The 25,729-nt window shown below is 38.6% G+C and overlaps 1 protein-coding gene across 1 annotated transcript; it reads right to left on the bottom strand.

The window, feature by feature from the left end:
- Positions 1 to 358: 358 nt before the first annotated feature.
- On the bottom strand, positions 359 to 763 carry LOC145683200 (ADP-ribose glycohydrolase MACROD1-like). The gene has a single exon (XM_081754562.1). The coding sequence runs from the start codon at positions 761 to 763 to the stop codon at positions 359 to 361; it is 405 nt and encodes a 134-aa protein (XP_081610688.1).
- Positions 764 to 25,729: the final 24,966 nt, after the last annotated feature.

Genomic DNA, 25,729 nt, shown 5'->3' with positions numbered 1-25,729 from the left:
TTTTGCATTTTACCTTACATTGATATATCACACACCCTGCTTCTCATTTCAATACCTTATGCTATATCCAAGATGGCGGCTTTCAAGATGGCCGCCAAGTCGGTGTTATAGCATATCAAATATCTTGATATCCTGGTGCTGCCCATCCTTTCCGTTTCCGACATAAACGGGTATCTTGTGATGTTTACCTTATATCATATTGTCGCGTGGTGCGTTATGTTGCGGAGCATATCTCCGGTGTTTCTGGATGGGAGCAGCTCCAATTTGGCATTTTTTCTTCTTTTCTATTATATGTTCTCTGGGCGAAGTTTGAGTCGGATCTGATTGTGCCTTATTCTGTACGTTGCTTGTTAGTATTTTAATCATCTGGAGCAGACACATGTATAACATATTCTACAGGTAGGTTATATCCTGGGGTTAATACGGCGTTACCTGGGTTCAAGTGACCAATTTTCTTGCAATGCCGCCTCATTTCACTTACCGCCAAAATTTTTATCATCAAGTCTACACCTCCTCTTGGCTGCAACTCAGTGTTGGATGAATTTACGATCACCTGTCCTGCCAGTGACGTAATAGACCCATAATACAAAGCCACTTTCCGATTAATTTTCTCGTTAACAGCAAACTTCGGTTTTTCTACAACAGTCATCGACTTGGTATCGGGTCCGGTCTTGTCCCACGACGGAATTTGGGACATCAATTTCACATCTAAAATAAACAATGAATCCGCTTCCCCCGTGCTTTCCTCTTCCTGATACTCCATCAAAAAGGAAGTAGACTTCTCCTGCTGCTGAAAATCCTTTTCCTGGACTTCTTCACCCAATATTTGGGCGTAGATATTCACTTCTCAGGTGGATAATACTTCTTAAGCCGGTCTACAGAAAGGAGTCTATCTTAATCTGTCCTCTAGGTGTTCGAAACTTAACATAATAGCTGTTATCATGTTGTTTTGGACACAATTTGACCAGGTTCAAAATACTTTCCCGAAAAAGCAGCACATTGTCCTCGTTTTCTAGACAGATCAAAACCCAAACCGCTTCACCCTGCTTGAATTTTTGTTGTATCCGCCTCTAGTCACAAGACTTCTTGGACGTCAGGTGTCGGTTGTACAAATTTTCCTGGGAATTTTCGCGAATATACCTCAGTTGTTCCAATCTGTCTTGGTTTTCTGAAAATTGACATTCCGTACCCAACATGGCGGAATGCAACAATCGAGGAGAAAAAGCGTGGAGGAATTCGAAAGGAGAATATTTCATGCTTAAATTGCACGTGACGTTATAGGCAAAGATCACTTCTGGTAAAAGCTCAATCCAACGTGATTGGTCAGTTTTGTCTAAGGCGATCTTCAATTGCTGTTCTATACTTCTCACTGCTATTTCAACGCTCCCAATAGAAAGATGCCCTTGAACGTCAGAGAAATGTATTTGAGTCCCCAGTATTTTACATAACTCCTTAAATACTTGACTGGTAAATGCAACACCTCTATCACAACAAATTTGAGTGCGTGCGTATCCCATACTTCAATATGACGTTGCCATATATGAAAGCACTAACAGAAGCTGCAGAATCATCTGGTAGAGAACCAGTAATACAAAAACGAGTTCCTTCATCTATGACTATGATTAGAAATTTATGGTGTAAGATACTATTACCAGGTAAGTCCCACCGAGATCCACATAAATTCTAAAGAAAGGATGGACGCTAGGATGTGTCTGAAGACTACCGAACTGTTTTCTACTCCTCCTTTTTAACAACTGACAAGTCACACAAGATTGGCACTTTTATATATATAAGTCTCCACTTCCCACTGCCTTGGCCGATTTCACACGGTCTTATTATAGGACAGTCGCAACTTGCCTCTGCCTTTTTTCTCTCTCTCATATACTCTTTTGTTTCATTTTTCTCTCTCTGCTATTCGGCTTTCGTCCTCAGCAAATTTAAGGTGAGGCCCCGTTTTATGGCATGGTTCCTAATTATATAAACCATGCCTTATTTTATTCTTTTTAAATATCCTATTCATATTTATTATTATTATTATTTACAAAAGTACATATACAGACGATTACAGACAAAAACTCTTAAAAGAGACAGAACTGAAAAGAGACTAAAAATAAAAATGATTAATATAATATATAAAAGTGATATTAAAAATGATAGTCATGATAGTTAAAACACAAAAATTTCCTTCTCGTTTATTAGGAAATCGGTACTCCAGATTTCCCCAAAATTTTCTCATATTAAGTAATCTTTATTGTTTATTAACTTTTAATCTAGACTTGAATTTTGCCTCTTGACAGAACACAAACACTACACATTCTGCACTACAACACTACACTAACACTAAAACATTAAACAGATCAAGTCTTTAGCTTTTGACGTCTAGTTTCAATATTAGTTTTGTAACTTCCTTTTTGTTTGTTCTTTTTGCTGACGTTTTTGGACAGGCTAGTTTTATGGCTTCAATTTTTTTGCTTGACAAGTCTTTCGTGCCTTCTATTGTCGCCAATATCATTAGGCCTGAAAGTTTTCAAGCCGTGTCCGCGAGTGCGGTAGCTTTTTCTTTATCTGTATACACTAGCCCATTTTCTCCGTGGATTGAGGGAATGGATGTGTAAGGTTTTTTAGTTACCTTCCAAATGCTACCATCTGTGAATTTTAAAGATTCAACTTTTCTATCCCAAGTATACACTTTATAATTCCTAATTTCGAACTTGATAGTTCTTCTTAGTCTGTTAATGTGATATTTTGTTATTGGATTTCTATTAGTTTGATAGTGTTTCCTTATACTATTTCTAGCTTGAATTCTGTCTTTGATGCTTTGTGGTAATTTGGAGGGTTTCAGCTGATTGTTTGAGGATTTAAGTACTGCGTTAATGGTTGCATTTTGTATAGCTTTAGTTAGTATCTCAACTGCCTGGTCGATGTTGTTTCTGTTATCTCATGTTATCTCATATTTGTCTAGGCAGGTTGAAACTAGTTTGACAGGTTGAAACTTTTAATTCGAAAATCTCAGTTCGAATTTTTCGTTTGAAAAATCTTTATTTCATTTTTGTTCGAAAATTTTAGTTTCAACTTCCTAGTTCTAAAAATTGGTTTCAACTTCTTTTGGTTCGAAAATTTTGATTTCATGTTTCGAAAATTTGTTTACATTTCTAGTTCGAAAATTTCAGTGTGAAATTTTTTGATTTGAAAAATTTGAAATCGAAATTTTTTATTTCATCTTTTTTGTTCGAAAATTTGTAGTTGGAAAATTAGTTTTCCAAACTTTGTACCAAAAACTTTTAATTCTAAAATTTCAGTTTGATTTTTTCTTTGATTTCAAATTTCGAATTTTAAAAAAAATATTTCAATTTCTTTTTTTGTTCGAAAATTTTAGTTTCAACTTTTCAGTTCTAAAATTTGGTTTCAACTTTTTTAGTTCGAAAATTGTGATTTGAAAATTTCAAGTTATTAAATTTTTAGTTTGACAGGTTGACTCTTTTAATTAGAAAATTTCAGTTCAATTTTTTTGATTTTAAACTTTTGAGTTCTAGAAATTTTAGTTTTCAAATTTTCACTTGAACTTTTGTAATAAATGGAAATTAGTGGACTCAAAATTTAATCGAATAGTTAAAAACCGTTTATTTGTTAATCGAATAGTTAAAAACCGTTTATTTGTTAATCGAATAGTTAAAAAACCGTTTATTTATTAATCGAATAGTTAAAAACCGGATAAGTTTTGACGGTTAAGCGTGAGACAATTCCTCTTTGCACTCACTGAAAAATTTTGGCTAAAATATTTTGAAATGATGATTTTAACTAAACTGTCAATGTTATTTAAGATATAAATTACACGAACTAACACCAAGACCAAGGAGGTAACCTTAAAGTATCGTGGTTCTCTCTTATCAAAAAGCTTAAAAGGAGTGCATTGAGGTACGCATATCCTCATTATGTATGTAAATAAAGTGACAGTAATCTCTACTACTTTCTAGAGCTCACACAACGCCTGTGTAGAGCATAAATCCAAAACAGCAGTCATATATCAGTCATATAAGCCATCATCGAGAATCAAACTCATGATCTTCGGAAACTAAATCTAGCTTGTGCATGCCTATAACGTAATAAAGAAAATACATGAGGTTAGAAACCTTCCCAAATTATATCTTTAGCAATTTTAGGTGATCAAATACTAAAATTAGTTCTGGAGACCATGACTTTGGTTCTGCCAAATTAACCCACCAATCATGAAATTTAGTGTTCGTTTATGTACCCATGCCCTATAAAAGCCTATACTCATGACGTCATTATTATTTATCCACGAACGGAAACGAAAGGTAGTAACTAGGTTCAGCTCATCACTTCCCTCTTTTACCTTCTCTAGGAATGAATGTATTCTTTCAAAGTAAACCATTACACATATATGTTCTTGTTTTGTCATAAGAAATAACTCCTCAATGTTATCTCGTTACATGAGTATGATTAATCGTTATTACAATGAACCAATCAGTTTTAAACAAAACGTAAATGTGGCGTCACAGACGAAAACAAGAGGTACTAACTAAGTCCAAAATAACCTCATCTCATCCCTTTTCTCCTTCTCAAAGAATGAATATATCTTTTCAAAGTAAATCATTACACACTATTTGACATTTAAATACCGTACTTGTTCAAACAAACAATGCCAACGATACTGTGACAACGAATACGCAAGCATATGTAACACGATATAGTTGACGATTCTTTTTCAACATATGATTATAAGTCAATACACAAAGAAGCTTTTAAAATCTTTACAACACTTTTATTTAATCCACAAACGAATACAATATAAATTATTATTGTTAACCAAGTCCGGGATCGCCCCTCTCCTTCTTTTATGCGTCTCAAATAAATGTATGCTTTCCTGGACACACTTTTTGACAATTGAATATCGTGGTTCGAGTCCCATAAGTCCCGTGAATGAAAACTATATCTTAACCAAAAATCAAGTATTCCTCCCAAAGTTTTCGAGTTGAGTTTAACGTCCCGTTCAGCAGCGAAGATAGAACCTACTAATTAACGTGAAATCCAAACCGCATGAGCTCCTTCCGAGAATCGAACCCTGGTCTCCCACGTTAAAGGCGCATACGCTAACCGGTTAGCCACGGAGGAACTCCAAAGTTTTCGAGTTTAATATTAATAATAATTTATACTATTACTGGGTCTACTAATTCATAGTGTAATAGATCGTCAAGAAAGAGATCAAACCTTGTTTTAGTAATTTTATACCCATAAAACGGAACGAAACAAGCCATCATAACCTCCAAGCTAAAAATCCCAGTTCAGTAACGTCATACAAACACATTAGCTCGAACCAAATACCTCTAATTCATTCGCACCAGTAGAGAACGCGGTGGCTCAGTGGTAGAGTGTTCACATCTGCTGTATGGGGTCCCTGGTTCAAACCCCGCGAAAATAGTTTTGTGGTGGGCAACATTATGCTCGGGATACTCCAATTTTCTCCCACACTTTCATTCATTTCTCATCGTCACCGTCTCCTTTAGCCTAACCCGCATAACCGTGGGACGTAAAACTAAAGATTTCATTTGCACCAGTGTTAGTCCATCTTATCAAAAGGATAACAATCTCCAATTTTTTATGCCATAAAAGGGAGTGAAAAATAAAAAGCATTCGTAAACCTGTACTATTTCACAACGTAATAAATCATCAAGACCATATTTTTAGTAATTTTAAAGAATCATCATAACATCTGATCCAAAACTACCAATTCCATGACGTCATAGCAGGGCCAAGGTACCTCTGACTCATTTGCACCAGCGTGCATGGCCCCTCAATAAGCATAAGCAAAATTTCAATAGGTGACGCAATCTCGGCCAATAGGTGACGCAATCTCGGTGGCCCCAAATTGGATAATCAAAAGTTAGATCAGGTGGGGCCGATACTACTCAGAGACTTGCTTTCAACCTACACAAACTTGCTGCCGACTTGCTGTGCACTTGCAGTGGAAACTTGCAGTAGGCTTGCTCTGCAAGTAAACCCCTTGAAGAAACTTGCTTTGCAAACTTACCATACATTTGCACTGCAGGCGTGCTGCAAGTTCGAAGAGCGTCAACTAGGAAGTTTTCATTAAACTTGAATCCATATCCATTAACAATCGCAAAGCACATTTACGTCTGTTACTTCCGATGGGAGAAATGGGATTTAGGTGCACTATTTCAAATAATGCAAGAACTGTACATTTTCAAGAACTGAAGTCTGCTGACATCAGAGATCATATAAAATGATCGAAAGATCTTCCCTATCTTTCCTTTCCTATCTCAATCTCTGCTAGTGCTACCTACTAATATATAATATAGGGCAAGAGTATAGTACTTACTAAAATACAAACCTTTCTTCAACAGTTGGCAATTTCATGTTTTGCCAAACTCGGTCATAGCGTTAAGAAATACAGGTTTTATTAACTATTTGGTATTCTATCTTAGATGATACATGTTTAATATTTATATAGAATGGGTCCGCGTCATTTATATGTATATTGAGAGATCGGATTTCGTCTGCACGTGCACGGAAATAAAAGCAAATAATTGGGTGAAGTAATTTCTACATTTTGTGACTGAAATTTTGGGAGTTTCTCCGGGGGCAATGAATTTTCTTCGGAGGGATTCCCCCCGGGCTACCCCCTGAATTCATCCCTGACCGTATGTCGAAACCTTCACATGATGAACTCCTGGAGTTAATACGGACAGATATTACAGGGATTGATACAGTGATGAGAACAATTATTACACCAGAAGAGAAGCCAGCTGTAACTTTAAGGTAAGAATAATAATATTAGCTCCATCTCGCGCCGTGTGGACTTTGTGTTGGACAAATACCGTGCTCGTGGGTTTACTCGGGGTTTCCCGTTTCCTCCCACTTTCTTCATTCCACCATTTCATTCATTTCTCATCATCACCGTCTCCTTTAGCCTAACCGGCATAAGCGTGGGACGTAAAACTTAAAGATTTCATTTCGTTTTTCATTTTTATTACTTATTCAACTTCATTTCAACACCTACGCTACTAGGCTACATGGGATGTAGATCTACAAACCACAGTACCTGCCACCGGAAATCGAACCCGACTCCTGCAAGGGAGCAAAGTTCTAAGCATTTAGCCACAAAGAATCCCATCAATACATATTTGGTTTTGTCAACAACAAATTTCCGTCCTTTACTTCTTTCCTTAAAGATTTAATAATAATAATAATAATAATAATAATAATAATAATAATAATAATAATAATAATAATAATAATAATAATAATAATAATACATAATTCTGTAAAGACAATAAAGAGGAGCGCGCCAATATTTTTTTTTCAAATTAGTCTGGAAACCAAAAATGGTACATGTGTACCAGGTTTGGTTTTAGTAAACAGATTAGAGTCGAGATGGAATATTATTCTTGGGATACAATTGATTACAGAAAATCGCTTCTCCCTACCTATTACCGTTTTTACCTTATAGTAATCAACGTTTAAGCCGGAAGTAGTTGATTTATGCCATTTCTGGTTTAAATAGAGGGTTAAGAGGGGAGATAGTACATATATTTGAAATGCTAAATTGATTACAAAAACACTTTTCGCTATCTATTATCGTTTTTATTCTATGGCGATCAACACTGAAAGCGGAAATGGTTGATTTCTGTCACTACCGATTTGAATAAAGTGTTAAAAGAGAAAATGCGAACTATTCCAAGGAAATCGAACTTGCTCCCTTATAGGTTTTCTTTATATAGATTAATAATGAAACCGGAAGTCGTACTGGATTTCTACCACTTCCGGTTTTAATACAGTATTAAGGATGGACATGGAAGATATTCTTGGAACACTTAATCGATCTGAGAAAACCCCTTCTCGCTATCTATTATGGCTTTCGCTCTATAATGGCAACGTTAAAACCGGAAATGGTTGATTTTTACCACGTCCGGTTGATTAATCGTCTCCGAACTCGGACGAGATACCATAATCGCTCCACATATCTATTGCAAAAACAGAATATAACAATTTGGATTTGTCCAAGAGTTATCGTAGGAGTAACGGACGGACGGACTAAGAATACAATATTATAAGTCCCGTTACGTGATAATAATAATAGTTATAAAGTATCCGGAAATGATTCATTTGGCATAAGGGGTAGCTGCTAATCTGGTGATTAATATAAATGACTAATACCCAAAGAACAAAACATAATAGACGACTAGGCAGAGTTGGATTTACCACTAGGCCCTAGGGATGCGCTCGAGTCGAGACATGTCTCGAATCTCGACTCGACTCGACTCGAATTCGAGTCGAGACACACTTTGTAAAATTCGAGACGAGTCGAGACAAAGGCATTTCTCGACTCGAATTTTCGAGTCGAGACTCGAGTCGAGTCGAGACAGCTGGTAAAAATCTCGACTCGACTCGAATGTCTCGAAAATTTTTCTATAATTTTTAATATTATTTTGAAGAAAGTGCTCGATCAGAAACACTCGGCACGAGAATTTCGGAAACTGCAGGACTTGTCAGGTGTTCGAGGAGTGCTATGGTGATTGTCTTCAGCAAGTGGCGAAACCAAGGGAAAAAGACGTCCAAATGTCGAGGGGTTGGGTGCCCCACCTCATTACAGATGTCGAACGTCGTAGGCTGGGCAGACTGGTAAAACAGAACAGGCGGCGAACTGCGTCGGAACTAAGATCAGAGTTTAATGCTGGGCAAAGTACAAATGTGTCTGAACTAGTGTTGTCAAATTTCCGGAAATTTTGAACCTGTTTTTTTTTAATGTTTTTTTCGATTTTCCGGAAAAATTGAAAAAATAAATATGTTTGAATTAGGTTAATTTTACTAGTAATGATATATCTTTTTTTTTCAAACACGCGAAAAATTTAAGTTCAAAAATTTCAATATTGCGAATATTAAAAAATAGCACTCGAAAATAAAACTATTCCAATTATTATCTATATATTAAAATACTAGATTTACGCGTATATGTTTCTCCTCATAGAAAAGTTTACATGTTTGTCTCCAATCCTTTCAACAATGAGATCTTGAACCCAAAAGTGCTAGAAACGTGCCGTTTTCATTTGTCGATTCCAAAGTTTATGTAAATTGTCCAGTTCTAATTGAATATTTTTATATTAAAAAAACATGGCCATTAGTTCTTTATTACATTTATAGGGGTACACAAGAAGTACTGTGGGGGCGCGGTGACTCAGTGGTAGGGCGTTCACTTCCGGTGCATGGGGTCCCTGGTTCGATCGCAGATCGCGCCGTGTGGACTTTGTGGTGGACAAACACCATGCTCGTGGGTTTTCTCGGGGTTCTCCCGTTTCCTTCCACTTTCTTCATTCCACCATTTCATTCATTTCTCATCATCACCGTCTCCTTTAGCCTAACCGCCATAACCGTGGGACGTAAAACTAAAGATTTCATTTCACTAGAAGTACTGAAATTTCTGAAAAAGTAAAGCATCATACCCTACGAGTTATATATTCCAACATCACAGGGGTTGTATATCTGTCAGACGTTTGTTTCATGGCCAAATGATAATGAAAACGAAGGATAACCATTTCTCCAGTCTAAGATTAATCTTCATTGTTTGGAGAGGTTTTTTTTCAATAAACACCGTTTATCACTGACATAATTAATTGTGTGTGTACTTTATTTACTTATTAAATAATGCATGCAAATGCATGCATACACGATATGGGCATTCAGTAAATGGATACTTGAATATTTGAATTCAATTATCTATACAAGCCGGCTACGAGTCTTTTGTCCAAACTACTCTTTGGGATGAGCTTCTTACCAGATGTGTAGTCTACTGAAGGACCACACATATGTTATCGAAACTATTGTGCTATTGTTTTTTTTATGCTTTGGCAGAAAGTTCTGTAGATATCGAAGCCCGCCAGTGAAGCCATATCTAGCATCTTGGTGCTAGATCTAGCATAATTCACTCCCATTTAGCATATAACATCTTGACTTTAGCATCTTGGCAAAATCTCATTCTTTCCTCTGGAGAACAGAAAAAGAACGAAAATTTAGATGGCTCACTGACCGTTGGGAATTATCCCTTAGTTAAAGCGATGGTTGGAGTAATAAAACCAGTTAGTATTTCCGCTGTTGTATTGTTGAATTCACAGAAATGTTCAAAAATAAGCAAAACGTGACTCTGTACAAGATGTTTACTTACCCATAGTTTTATTATTGTCAACTGAACCCTGAGTGTCTGGGATGTTTCACTCCCTTCTCACTTTACAACTTGAGAGGGGAGGGGGTATGACCGCTAAAAGAAATGCTTCAGTGGCATGTTTTGTATATATTTCTTAAAATGCTATCCATTCTTAAAGTATAAATTCCCCCTTCCTCCCCTGATTCTCTTTCCAATACAGAGAATTTACTCTTTAAATGAAGAAAGAATCCTGAACCCTCCCGAAAATGCAAAAATGAATGATGCGTACAAATAACAAATCTGTGGATGAATCAAATAATGCAGATACATGAGAAGATGATGAAGATAACAGTCAGGGGTGTAGCCAAGGGGGGGCATCGGGGCCAGGCCCCCCCAAATGGTTTCCTGTCCCCCCCCAAATGACCAGCTTTTAAAACATCATAGTAAAATTATGTCGCTTCATTCATTTAAAAGTAACAAAATTTATTGACAATTAATAATTTACGGTAAAATAGTATGGAGAAATATTGTTTTTCCATACCAATCGAAAAATAGTATAGTATCTCTTCCTTATACCGATCGAGAAATAGGATACTTTTTTGTGACAGCAGATTACACAATTTACTGCGATTTATATTTGACAGTTTGAAGACAAACGTTTTGACAAGGTACTACAAATACAGCTATAAAACAAAGGTACTAAACTGATTTGTAAGTACAGTATATTTTTATGTTTTAACAAGTGTTTTAAAAGACATAGAGGATGAAAAATTTGTTGAGAAACAATGTTTTTATTCAATTTGGATTTCGTTCGCTCTCTTTTATTTCTACTCAGTGTAACAAATATTTTTTTTTTTAGTCACGAATAATAAATAAATATTTTTGTTAGGAAACCGTAAAGAAATTAAGTGAAATTTCAAAGAAAATCAATCTTGTGTAGATAGGTTCTGTATACAAGGTCTTAAATTTAAATATAAAGGTAACCAAGAAAAGTTTTGTTGCTTTTTCACCCACCACCTTCGAACATCGATATGTCACCTAACCTGGAAGATCAAAAATAATCCCCATCAGCATCGACGACCTTCTGAAAACGTTCTGGAAGGCCATGGAATCCATCGCGGTAGAACTTGGTGGGCCGTGAAACGAAGAAGGTATCAGGTGCATTTTGGACTTTTACTAGGTATTTGAACTGGCGTCCTCTAAGGTGATTGTCCAAAGAATGGAACAGGTGATAATCGGACGGCGCAATACCCGGGGAATATAGTGGTTGCAATATTGTTTCCCGGAAAATGGTGTCCTGAGTCATCCTAGCCACATGGGACTTAGTGTTGTCCTGTAAACGAGGACACATTTGCAATTCAGAAGTGATGGCTCCAGAGTTTTGAGTTTTTGTTGAGCACAGCTCAAATGCTGACACTACACAGTTACATTGATACTCCGACTAGCTGGTAGCAGTTCCCGATGCACGATGTACCAAACACAGAAGGACCTTCTTCTGGTACAGTGCTTGTTTCGGCTGTTTTGAAATCGGTTCATGGGATGCTAACCAATGATGACGGCTCCATGGAGCTTCGTATAGGACCCACTTTTTATCACACGTCAACACCCTGTCCAGAAATGGCTCCGAAACAGTAAATAAACACAGGCGACTGCCGCGTTGCCTTCTGGCCCGGAGTCAAAATATGTGAGACCCATAGACCCAACTTGTAGTGCTTCCCAAGTTGATGGATGTGCTGCCAAATGGTTTCTCCACACACTGAATTGTAGTCCCAGTTCCTCTTTGTACATGTGTTGGTCTTCTGGCACGTGGTGTTTTCGGGTGTTTCGTCATCGTCCTTAAACTTGTTAAACCATCGCTGCACTGTCCGCGTCATCACGACACCCTTACCAAAGGCCTGGCATATCTACTGTCCCGCTACAGCGGCGTTTGACCTCCATTTGAACTCGTTCAGCATACATGCTCTTATGACGCTCTGTGGATGTCCCATATTCCCTCTGTCTTTACGCAAATTCACGGTGTATCTGAACTGCTACAACCAGGTAATATGTTGGATATACCCACACCAACAACTGACGTTCGCCTTATGTCCACTCGCATTCAACTCACGGTGTGAGGTCCAATTGAACACAGACCTCCACGAAAAGGGACAGAACTTTCTTGGTTATCTTTATAGTTATGCACAAAAGTATAGTGTTTGCTCCCGGGCAGTAGTTCTTGATTAAGCATAATAAAAACTATCTTGAATATAATTTATGATTAATAATAATAATAATAATAATAATAATAATAATAATAATAATAATAATAATAATAATAATAATAATAATAATAATAATAATAATAAGCTACAATAGTATTTTTAGTTTTCCAGAAAGAAACCAAAATTTTCCTTTCTTTCAGGCTTCAAAAACACTAGCAGCAACACATTTTTTTTTTGCTTTGTACATTGTAGCTGGCCCCCCCTCAAAAACGACGGGCCCCTCCTCCACTAACCTGCTGGCTACACCCCTGATAACAGTGCTTGATGCAGCGCAGTCCACCACATGTAAATAGATTTGAAGGGTTCATATTTGTGTATGTGTACGTGTGTATGTACTTGTTTCTGAGTATTTATATGGGCGTGTGTCTTGTAATTGTTATATTAGTATCCACTGGATTAAGTGAAAGTATAAAATGAATTTGATGACTGCCAAATTGACGTCACCTTGGTAAGTCATTATTTTTTAATATTTAGTAATATTAAATTAGATTATAGTTTAGCGTCGTTTTCAGGAGCAAAGCTCTACAAGACGTGAACGTACAGTTTAACGTCGGATTTGAAACACATGAGCTCCTACCATGAATCAAACTTCGTTCGAGAAAGGCGCATACGCTAACCACATAGCAACGGGGAGCTCAACATTTAGTGATATGTATATTAAGTTGTAAAATTATATTCGTTTAATTTTCACTAATATAATCTTCACAATGTAAAGCATTCGATAGGCACGTTATCTTGTTTAAAAACAAAAAGCCTATCTCTTATGTTTCCGTCTCGGGGTTGGACTGCGAGATGATAGAAATCCGACAGAGATGTTTTTATTATATTTTGTACAGTAGATCTGCTCCTTTATAATCTCCGTGTTTGATAAGAATGAACCTCCCTGGCTCACGTATACGTAATATAACAAACCATGCACATTAAATGCAAGACTAATATAGCAAACATTGAAGATGCCCCCTAGAAAATTTTCTTCGACCGCCCATATCTGGAGGTACACAATTTCGCAACTCAGTGGATACGATGTGGATGTATTCAAAGTCTACTGATTTACCCATAAAATTTAAATTTTATAACAATATTCTCAGTGAATACTAACCTGAGGAGAACTATTTTTTCAATTCGATCGCTAAAGGAGTTTTTTTTTTCACCAGGTCTCGGTAATCGTCTGGCACGAAAACTGAAGTTTCTCCAAGTGTTTCCCCAGCATTTTTTTTTTCTTTTTGAGAAAGGGGTCCTCCAGGAGCGTTATTTAGGGTGTAATTCCTGCGTTTGTTATATACATATATAGATATATATAAATATAGATATACTGTGTATATTGTAAAGATTTCTCGGGTAGAGCAAATGAAATGTACACGGGATTTGGACTTTCCCTTCACCCTTTTATTACAAAAGTTTTATGTACACAAATAATAAGAAATTCCACTAATATCAGGTAAGATTAGATGGGAGCCCGGTGACCAAGCGTCGTGGGCTTTGAGGTGAGGTACTCTCGGTGACCAAGCGTCGTGAGAGGGGTGTAGATTAGGAATCTCTCTCTCGGTGACCGTGCGTCGTGAGAAAGAGGAAAGGAACCCGGTAACCAAGCGTCGTGGGTATAAGGATAGGTACCTCTCGGTGACCAAGCGTCGTGAGAGGGGTTTTAGGTGTTGTGACCAATCCGTGAAGATTGATGTTGGTCGAGGTGTGCAGGTCCTTTTTATTCTGTCTTGTCGGCTTCCATCGTGGGTACTCGTCCTTCCGACTGATGGCGATGGTGATCGACTCCTCTTCGGGAACGTCGTCTGTTTGTTTGTGTTTATTATCAACACATGTAGTTCACACGTGGTTATTGCCTGGTACGGCAACGTGGGGATCCTTACACCCCCGGGGCGTAGAAAAAAAATAAGCCACTGGATTATTTTTTTTCGTGTTTGTGCCAGCATGTGGAGTCTGCATTGGGCACAGTATACACTGGAAAGCACTATAACACTGAAACACAAAATCAAAGTTAAAAGCACTGGTCACTGATATCACTGTTTGAGATATTATCACATAAGTTTTAAAGTTGAAGTTGAGCACTGACAGTTTGTCGTCTTAATCTAAGCAGGATCCGTATATTACGTCATCTCCCTCAAAGGAGAGGCTGTCGAAGCTCTGGTGATTACAGTTAATAGTTATAACTACGTCACTGATGGTAATGTCCGCAGTATATGTTATGAAGTTCGCACGTCATATGGTGCTATTATATAAAAGGTTTCGAATATTGGTCTAGTTCAGGCTAGTACTAGTTAATAGATGACAGAACATACTTAGAGAATGGCTAAAGTCATTACATTGATAATTGTAGTCACGGCGGAAAAAAGGTTGCCAATCAAAAAGTCCTGATTTTCTGAACGCTCTGTATATGTAGGTTAATGTGTTAGTGACAGTTATATGATACGCAGCAGAGAAGCGAATATAAAAATGTTATAGCTGGCCTTGTGAAGTTCGTTCGCTCGAAGTCGAAAGAAAATGCTGGCTTGCAATTTTGTTCACTGAAGGAAATTGTATGTATGTATGCTTATTTATATGACAGAATGCAGGTTGGTTAGGAATTATAAGAGTGAGAAAAAAAAGAAAAAAAAGACAAAGGATCGCTTGAGATTTGAATACTAAGGTGGGTACTAGATTTGGTCACTTCAAATAGTTAGCTGCATCATATGCTGTATCTTGTTTTCTTCTATTCCATGTTTTATTTCTTGTCTCGCTTTTTTTTTTCTTTGCCGCTAAATCATGAAGAGTGCGTTTCGCATGTCGCTCGTTTATATCTGCTGAGAGGATGATGATCTTGGTTTTCTCTCTTCTTATCTTCTCTTTTCTTCTTCCTAGCTGGTGCGTTCGTCATCATTATCATTATATATGTATTCTTCTGCTGCATGAAATGGCTTAATCCTGTCAATGGAAATATTCTGTTCTCTCTCCCTGAAATTATGGGGCATGCGAACTCGATAGAGATTATTGTTTAGTTTTGTGATTATTGTAGCCGGTCCGCAGTATCTATCAGTCCATTGTGATGACTCTCCAATCCTTCGAAAGGGAAAGTAAATGAGTACTTTATCTCCAGTGTGAAAAGTTTGTTGTTTATGTCTTCTATCAAAGTACTTCTTTTGTTGTTCGTGAGCCTTCAGTAAGTTATGCCGTGTCTTTTCTCGAAGTTTTACGAGTTGGTCCCGTTCAAGCTGTAGCTGAGGGATAATCCTTAGTTTGCAATCGCTGATGGTCCTGGGTTCGTATCCAAACATGAGGAAGAAGCTGGATTTCTTCGTTCCTAATTGAGCGAAACTATTTAAACCAAAAGTAATATGAGGCAATAATTTTGGCCATGTTTCGTGATTTTGTTGGACGAAAAATTTTAAGGAATTCTGCAGTGTTTTGTTCATAACTTCGACTAATCCTATGTCTTGATGGTTGAAAGCAGGGCAAAACTTAAATTCAAAGTTGTATATCTCTGCTAGTTTTTGAAGTTTCTTCGCTCTGTGCACAGGATGTCTGTCTAGATGAAGGAAACGAAAGGCGCCGAATTTCAGAATGATTTCTTCCAATAAGAATTGTTCAATTGAACGAGTGAGTTGAAAAAGGTACACATTCCAGAAAATAGGCAAGCAAAACTGGGATGGTTATATTCATTTTATATGTACTTGCACCACCTTGAGAGGAACAAGGAATGCATTCATTAATTTTAGGTCATCTTTACTGAAGTCTAGGGGAACGTATGTGTGAAAAATCGAAGATATTACTGGAATTTGTTCATGTTTCCACCCAGCGTTTGAAAGTTGAGGTTTTTGGAATATGTTCCTTTTTCAACTCACCCATTCAATTGTATCTGCTGTAATCCCATTAACAGCCTTTGTCACTATATAGCGTGTACTTGTTTCGATGGCGACTAAAACATATTTTGGTTTTCCTTCTTCGTGCGGATAGGGACCTAAGCCGTCAAACATCCATCGTTCTCCTATATGGCCTATCGGGTGATGCAGAAGTTCACCTTGTTGTTTTCTGGGTAGTTTTTTCAGGAGTTGGCACTCTCTACAGTTCTTGATTCTGAATGCCAAGTATGATTTCATGTTTGGCATGTAATATTTGTTAAGGACAGTCTTATATGTCTTAGAAAACCCAAAATGGGGAGCTGACGGGTCTTTATGAATAGACTCGAACCAATGTCCTGCCAAGCTTTTCGGGATGCATAAAAGATGAAGTAGCCCAAGTTCTGGATGTTTTTGTGTTCGATACAATATGTTGTCTTTTAATTGGAAATATTTGGCTGCTCTCGTGGTGGAACTTTTTGCCGGTTCTCCCCCTTCTAAAACTGTTATAATATCAGCATATGCGTCATCCTTACGCTGTTCTTCTCGTAAGTTCTTCAAAGATCCTGAGTATTCTATTTGGAGAATGGGTTCCTCTAATGAATTAGATCTGTATGCATGTAGATCTTCGACTGCCTGATGTGGGTCCATGGGTTCTGAAATATCACTGCTATTCTGCTCTAAGCGGCTGATGATATCAGCGGGATGTTTCTTTCCTTCAATGTGACAGATATCGAAATTATAGTCAGCTAAGAAAAGTCTATAGCGAGTGTATTTCCCTACCCTGTCCGGGTGACTACGTAAAGAGGTTAGACATTTTGCGTCTGTAAACAATTTAAATTTACGATTGAGTAAGAAATATCTAAATTTGCGTAAAGCATATATAATAGCATACAGTTCTTTTTGCCATACTGAGCTCTTGATCTCAGTTTTTGTGAGACGTCTGCTACAATAGGAAACGATTCTTTCTTCGTTAGTTTTGGGATCAAAACAAGCTAATAGCCCTCCAATCTGGTGAGAGGATGCATCCGTGTACAGCCTTATCTCTAGCTTTTCGTCGAAATGATAGAGAGAAGGGGCATTCAAAATGTCTTCTTTCAATTTTTCAAATAATTCGTCATGTTTTTCTGTCCATTTAAATTTGGCATTTTTAGTAAGAAGTTGCTGGAAAGGTTCTACCTTAGTCGTGAAGTCCTTGATATGACTTCGTAAATAAGAGCATAGGCCAATAAAGCTCTTAAGTATGCGTTTGGTCGTTGGCTTTTTAAAATTCTTGATCTTTTTTGCGATTTTTGGTGAGATGCTTATCTTCTCTCCGGATACAAGGAATCCTAGTACTGGGAGTTCTGTATATAACAGGTGCGTCTTCTTGGGGTTGGCTCGGAAGTCGTGTTTCCTTAATTTTTGAAATAAAAGCTCCAAATCTGAAAGTTGTTGTTCCCACGTATAAGAACCGATGACGATGTCATCTGCGAAATTGGTTATGCGTTTAGGTAAGCCGTCTAGTAGCATTTTTATTACTATAGTCAAAGATTGGGAAGAGGAACAATGACCCATTACGCATCTAAGGAATTTATAACTTTTGCGTGTATGATTTACCTCGAAAGTCATATATTTAGTGCTTTTTGGATGCAATTTTATTTGAAAATACGACTGGGAAATGTCCAAACTTGAAATCAGGTTTTTCCCTTTTAAAACCTGTAAAACGTCCTCTGTATTTTGAAATGGTATGCTTAGGTATTTCGTATAAACATTGCATGCCTGGAGGTTCAATACAAGCCTGAAATCTGAACTGTTTGGCTTTTTAATTGCAATTAAAGGTGAGGAGAAATTACTAGTCTGCGTCTCCGTTATGATTTTTGCATCTAACAGCTGTTGTATCTGCTTATCAATTTGATCTCTTATCCCTAATGGAATCGGTGGGGAGCGGTGATGGAATGACGCACTTTTATCTATACGAATTTTGTGTTCATATCCTCTAAAATAGCCTATATCCTCTGGGCTGTATGAAAACACATCCCTGTATTTATACAATAAATTGGTTACAGCTATTCGCTGGTATTCTGGTAAATCTGGATTTATGTCAAAAAGGTTAATGTTAAAAGATTTAGCAGTTTGCCTTAATCTTTCCTTTATCTCTTCTTGAGTACGAAATTGATGCGCTTTCTTTTCGTCTTCTTCTATTGTAAATGAAAATTCTTCCACGCCCTCCTCTGTATACGCCACTGGTGTACCTTTATTTAATGTTATTATTCGTGACGTGGGATTGGAAATGAGTAATGTAAGGTCGTTACTCGGTACTCTCATGGTCATTGCCTGTAAGCCGTATCGGTCTAATAATGATTGCAATGGAGTAATGTAAAATGCAGCGTCATGAATTGTTTCTTTTTGAATCGATACAGGGAAGTAGAAATGTGATTTCGCTGGTATCGTAACTTTACTTGCTGTGATGACGTTTGCATTCCTTTGCAAGTGCAATGAGTGCATAGTGTCTCGTGACATTTCTTCCGATTCTTGCTTTTCCATTGGAAACGTAGGTTTCCTAGGTTTTCTGTATAATGATATAGATTTATTCTCCAAGTCTATTTGAGAAAAAAGCCTTGTGAGAATATCATTTCCAAAAATTGGATTAAAGTCAGCATCTATGATGCGGAAGTAATGTGAAAAAGTGGTGTTGCCAATTTTAAATTCAATTAAAGCTATTTCTTTTAAAGTTAGAACTTTGTTGGCAATGCCCTTGATACGAGTTTGAAATGGTATTAGCGTACATTTTGGGGGTACGTCCCGTCTTGACCATAGACTAAGACTAGAACCAGTGTCTATTATAGCTGGTAGACTGTTTGTATTCACATGAATATTGAGTAACAGTTTATTATTTTCTATTCCCAATCTAACATGTTCACGATGTTCATTATTGGTCGTCTGGGTGAAAAAATTGGCGTCCGTGTCCTTAAGAGTTTCCGCTGTTGCCTGCTCTTCTTGATTGCCATCACACTTAAATTGTGGTGGTATCTGTGTGGCCCGCGCCGACTTTTCGGAAATGGCCCGCGAGGCTTGACTTTGGCCTGCGAGCCCATCTAGGCGTTTCCCTGGTTGGAATTTTTTGGATTATTCCAACACGTGGATGCTCCGTGGTTCTTCTTGTAACAAATTGAGCAGACTGATATTTTGTCGCCCTTTACAAAATTGTTCTTTCTTCTACCACCGTTATTTCCTTTATTGCTATTCTTCGCATCCGCTTTTCGACCGTTGTTACGCCTATAATTAGATTTCATGGCGTTCTGTGCTACGATTAACGATAACTCGGCCATTTGATTTGCTAATTTGGTAAGGTCCGTGTGAGGAGGTTGTGAGGGCGGGTTTTGACTTTGGTGGGGGTGCGGATTCGAAACTTCAGGTGCAGAGGAAGTTGACTGAGGAGGAAAGATATTCTGCGATGGAGGTGCAGAAGGTAACGATTGCGAATAACTAGGAGCAGGTTGGGTGTGATGCACAGTAGAAGTTGGCTGTTGTGCATAGGTTGGCATGTATGAATTAGAATTTGTTTGGCTATAATGGTCGTACAAAGGGAGTGGTGAGGGGCGGTTAGGTTGGCCGATCAAAGAATGAATTGCCTGTGACAATTCTACATAATTCCTCTTTTGCATGAGATCTTGAGCTTTTTCCAGTTCGTGGAGTCGTTCCTGCAGCCGCTGGATTGTTGGAAAGGATTCCAACGCTATCTTTTGCAGCAAATTTCGTTGTAGTCCTAACGAAAGAAAATGAATTTTCTGTTCCTCTGAAGCCTCTGGCATCAGCTGTCTGATAGCCCTCAATTTCCTTAAGAAATATGAATCGACTGATTCATTTTCGTTTTGTTGAATTTGAAAAATTTCTAATTCCGCCTTATACGCTGGTATATTTGGGCGGGACAGAGAAACTAATTTGGTTTTCAGTTGTTCGTAATTTAGTGTGTCGAATTGATTCAGATTTTGCAATTGTAAGACAAAGTCAAGAGCTACGTCCTGTAGATACATAGGAAGAATTTCTTTCTTCTTTTCGGGGGTCCAAGCCTGAAGTAAAGCCAAATGATCAAACAGCATGAAAAATCGATCGGGATCGTCAGTACTGTGACCAGAATATCTAGTTAAGTGAGGAATATTAAGAGGTATGCGGGAGCCTGATTCTGCCATATTGTTATCGCCTTCTTTATATGTATTTTTCCCAGATCTAGTTGTCGGCATAAATACCTGCCAGCCTGTAACAAATCAATCTACCGTTAAGAGTAATGAGAGTATTTATGAGAATAAGGATACTATCTTTTATATGATCCTGCTTTTAGTAACACTTACACTGTATTGTAAAAAAGTTTCTAAGTCCGTGTTTTCGTTAATAAAAAGAGCGCCCCTTAGGAAAGTCCTTTTAGTGTCTGCAAATAGACGCCGACGAATCTACCATGTAAAGATTTCTCGGGTAGAGCAAATGAAATGTACACGGGATTTGGACTTTCCCTTCACCCTTTTATTACAAAAGTTTTATGTACACAAATAATAAGAAATTCCACTAATATCAGGTAAGATTAGATGGGAGCCCGGTGACCAAGCGTCGTGGGCTTTGAGGTGAGGTACTCTCGGTGACCAAGCGTCGTGAGAGGGGTGTAGATTAGGAATCTCTCTCTCGGTGACCATGCGTCGTGAGAAAGAGGAAAGGAACCCGGTGACCAAGCGTCGTGGGTATAAGGATAGGTACCTCTCGGTGACCAAGCGTCGTGAGAGGGGTTTTAGGTGTTGTGACCAATCCGTGAAGATTGATGTTGGTCGAGGTGTGCAGGTCCTTTTTATTCTGTCTTGTCGGCTTCCATCGTGGGTACTCGTCCTTCCGACTGATGGCGATGGTGATCGACTCCTCTTCGGGAACGTCGTCTGTTTGTTTGTGTTTATTATCAACACATGTAGTTCACACGTGGTTATTGCCTGGTACGGCAACGTGGGGATCCTTACAATATATATAAAGATAAGTAGGAGCGGGTCTTTAAAATTAGTTCGGAAAGATAATATGAAAATCTGGCATAATTTGCAAGAATCTATCTAGTCTAATATAAATAAAATAAATAGTTTGTTTGTGTTTGTCTGTCTGTATGCAGCCTGGGAACCAGACGAGTGGACCGAGAGTTACCAAATTTTAGTCAGGGGTACCATGGCCCAGGCCCCAGATCAAGATGAATCTTTTTTTTTTTAATTCAAACCAGGGGGTCTCAGGATGCGCTTACAGGGACATGTAAAAGTGGTAGAAAATGGCCGATATTACTGTCGAATTCAGTTTTCGCGGTCGCTGAAATCAATGGTGAAACTCTGATCACATTAACTTATAAATTCACCCTATTCGGGCCAGTGGTCACCGGAGGGAGGGAGGTCGGATACCGAGACATGTAAAAGTAATCCAAAATGACCGATATTAGTGTCAAATCCATAGTTTTCGCGGTCACTAATATCGATGGTGACACTTCCATTTGCGATGATTTGCAAATTAAGCTATAATTGTATGCGGGCCGGGAAAAAAATCTTTAAGTTTTGCGTTCCACGGTTATGCCGGTTAGGCTAAAGGAGACGGTGATGATGAGAGATGAGTGAAAGGGTGGAATGAAGAAAGTGGGAGGAAACGGGAGAACCCCGAGAAAACCCACGCAGACGGTGTTTGTACACCACAAAGTTCACTTGGCAGGGGCTGGGATCGAACCCGGGACCCCAAGCACCAGAGGTGAACGCTCTACCACTGAGGCACCGCGGCCCTCAATGAGGTTGGAAGCTGGTCAGTCATGGCGGGAGGTGGCATATGCCATAAGAGTGGCACAGAGTGTGATTTCCCGGTTGTGGAATCGATTTCAAACAACTGGAAGTGTTCAAAGAAGACAAGGACAGGGCCGTCCACTAGCAACCAAAGCCATTGACGATCGTTATCTCTTGTTAACAGCCCGTCAAAACCGGCGTCAGAATACAACTCTGCTGCCGCGAGCCTTCCGAACAACAACAGGACGCACAGTATCTACTCAAACGGTCCGCAATCGCCTTCGAGAAGGTGGTCTCTACACACGTAGGCCTATGGTGTGTCCCATTAACTGCACGACACCGTGTTGATCGAAGAGCGTAGGCGGAGGAACATCGTGGGTGGGGACGCAATGAATGGGGCAATGTTTTGTTCTCTGACGACTCTCGATTCAGTGTGGAGCCTGATAATCGACGTGTTCTCATCTGGAGAGAATGTGGAACACGACACAATCCCATGTTTGTGCGAGAAACACCCCAGTATCATGGTGGTGTACTGATTGTGTAGGCAGGAATCAGCATTGGTGGCCGTACTGAGCTCCACATCATCCGAAATGGCTCTTTGACGGCTCTCAGATATAGGGATGAGATCACGAAAACTCTTGTTCTTCCTTATGCTTGTGCCATTGGTGATTCGTTCCTTTTTATGGATGACAATACTCGTCCTCACATAGCTCGGTTAGTGGATGAGATGCTGGATGCTGAGGGTATCGCTCGGATGAAGTGGCCAGCATGCTCTCCGGATCTCGTTCCAATTGAGCATGTCTGGATAATGCTTGGCAGACGAATTGCTGCTAGGCCAGTAAATCCAACAACCATTCCAGAGCTGGAAGTCGCTCTTCTGGATGAGTGGCACAACATCCCCCAAGAACTCATCGATAATCTGATTGAATCCATGCCACGCAGGTGCGAGGCCCTGTTGGCTATTCGAAGTGATCATATGACATATTAAGGAACAATCAGTGTTGTTGCCTTGCCTGTTTGTGAGCAGTTCGAGAGGTGCACACATAACCGTCTTGTGTCATGAGCCATGTGAACAAGGTTTTCCGTGCCCCAACACCAGTATGTGCCCCATTTTTCTAGTGTATCTTAAAGCATTCCTTCTTGTATGATAATATGAGTCAAACACAAGCTTATTCATACACTATCTTAAGGTCTTGTGTGATATTTCAGCTGAACCCCTAATTTTTTTGAGCATTATATACAGTATATATATATATATATATAGTGGCGGATCCAGGATATGATCAAGGGAGGGGCTAGACCATAGTTTGCAGTTTTATCCAGTGTAAAGCAGGATTGAAGCCCATTTTATGCAGTGTATACTTGAGTGTGAAGGGGGAGGCTATAGCCCCTTGGATCCGCCTCTATATATATATATATATATATATATATATATATATATATATATATATATATATATATATATATATATATATATGATCGAAAATGGCCTCGAATCCATACTCGCTGAGATGAACAGAAGATGCCGTTTAAATCCACAAATTCAGTACTCTAAGGAGGATGGTAACATGTAAAGATAATTGAAAATTATCGATATGAATGTCAAATTCATAGTTTTGGGGCTCCACAAGTTCATTGGTGACAGTTTTGGTGCCCTTTGTGTCCAAAAATGAAACGTATTCTCCCCGTGCGAATAACGGATATTTTGCTAGTCTGTAATAACTAACAGAAGTTTCATTTAATATATTTCTCGCTGCTCAAATTTACTCACTTGTGCGGTATATGTGTGTAAAGTAGAATTAAAACCTGTTGCTTTAAGTATTTTTCCGTTAGCGAAATACATTGTATATATACTAAGACGTCGATAATCCTAACGTCAAAAATCCGAACGCGGTCCCTAGAAGCTTTTTACATTTTGTCTTAACGCTAGCGATAAACAAACAATAGCGTGTCCATCGACGTTATGTGTAGTCAGTGTTTTTACAAAAGTTCATTTTTATGTAATTGTTTGTCATGTATTTTTATTTTTATATTTTCTTAGGCCTATAAGTTTTAAGTGTGACTTAGAGTACAAGCTGGTTCTTCAGAAACATTAAATGTAAATAGCCTTACGTACGGTATTGTAATTACTGTATGTACTGAATAACCACTGTATCGATAGAAGAACATACCGTACAGTATATGTAAGCCTAAAAGACATTTTCTTGGTCATTTTCGAAAATCCGAACAATTTGAAAAACCGAATACCTGTGGTCCCAATTAGTTCGGATTTTCCACTTCCCACTGTATATGTTGCAGACATGTTACAGCAAGTAAGATCACTAGCATCAGGCCAACAAATAGTTTTTAAAATACATTTTCCTGTTTTTGCCAATATTTCCGAACAAATGATTTTTTTCTAATGGTTTCAAAATTTCCGGAATTTTACATAGAACAATGAAGATATCTCTATGAAATATATGTTTGATTTAACATATTAACTAAAATGATTCTGTGATTAACAAGAATGATGATTCTGATCATACCCAAATTTTCCGTTTTTTCCCCAGCTCGGGAAAACAGTAAAAAAAACTGTTTTTTACCCAAAATTTCCGTTTTTATCACAGGCCTTCCCAACACTAGTCTGAACACACAGTGCACCGAACACTCCTAACGATGGCGAATGTTAACACCACGACATCGACAACTACAACTGAAATGAACACGTGACCATCGCCACTAGACCTTGGCACAATGTCAGAGCGTTGCATTGTCTGATGAATCCCGATATCTTCTTCATCATGACGATGTGAGGGTGCGAATACGTCGTGTTCAAAGGGAACAGCTCCTTGACATCTGTACTGCGGGACGGAGACAAACTGGCTGCGGCTTAATTATTATCTAGGGAACATTCAGGTGAGCATCCATGTGTCCAGTGGAGCTCGAACAAAGCACCATGACGGCCGAGGTGTCGCACGCTGCTCTCAGACTACGTACACCCCCTTCATGACGGCCATGTTTTCCATCGGTAGTGGAATTTTTCGACAAAATAATGCACCATGTCACAAGGCCAGGAGTGTGATGGAGTGGTTCGAGGAACACAGGAGCGAGTTCCAAGTGATGTGCTGACCCCAAACTCTCCGGATCTGAACCCAATCGATCACATCTGGGATGTGATTGAACGTAACGTGAGGGTGCATCATCCCCTCCCCGGAATTTACGGAAATTAGATTACCTGTGTGTGCATATGTGGTGCCAACTCTCTTCAGCGACCCACCGAGGAACATTGCGACCATGCCAAGACGCGTTGCCGTTGTTATTCGTGCCAAAAGTTGGACATACTAACAATTAGGTAGGTAGTCATAACGGTCTTGCTGATGTGTGTGTATATTTTAACTCGTATATTTTGTCTCGACTCGAATTTCGAGACGTCTCGACTCGAATTCGAGTCGAGTCGAGACAGAGACTGTCGAGTCGAGACACGAGTCGAGACAGGACCATATTTTCGAGTCGAGACACGAGTCGAGACAACATTTTCTCGAGACGAGTCGAGACAGGCTTAAATCTCGACTCGACTCGACTCGAGCGCATCCCTACTAGGCCCGAGTCTAGGGGCGCAACGTTCTGAGGGGAGCACTTTGAAATTTTAATTAGCAAGACGAAGAAAAGTGCAAAAGTATTATATTATTATTAATAATAATAATAATAACAGAAACCAAA

Source organism: Thermobia domestica, chromosome 4 (assembly GCF_964235325.1).
Source record: "Thermobia domestica chromosome 4, izTheDome1.hap1.1, whole genome shotgun sequence".
Taxonomy (NCBI): domain Eukaryota; kingdom Metazoa; phylum Arthropoda; class Insecta; order Zygentoma; family Lepismatidae; genus Thermobia; species Thermobia domestica.
The sequence above is the reverse complement of the archived record's forward strand: the minus strand, read 5'-3'. Positions and strand labels throughout refer to the sequence as shown.

Bases quoted from the DNA above. Each gene is read 5' to 3' on its own strand.
- LOC145683200 (XM_081754562.1), bottom strand. From the start codon at position 763: ATGGAGTATCAGGAAGAGGAAAGCACGGGGGAAGCGGATTCATTGTTT.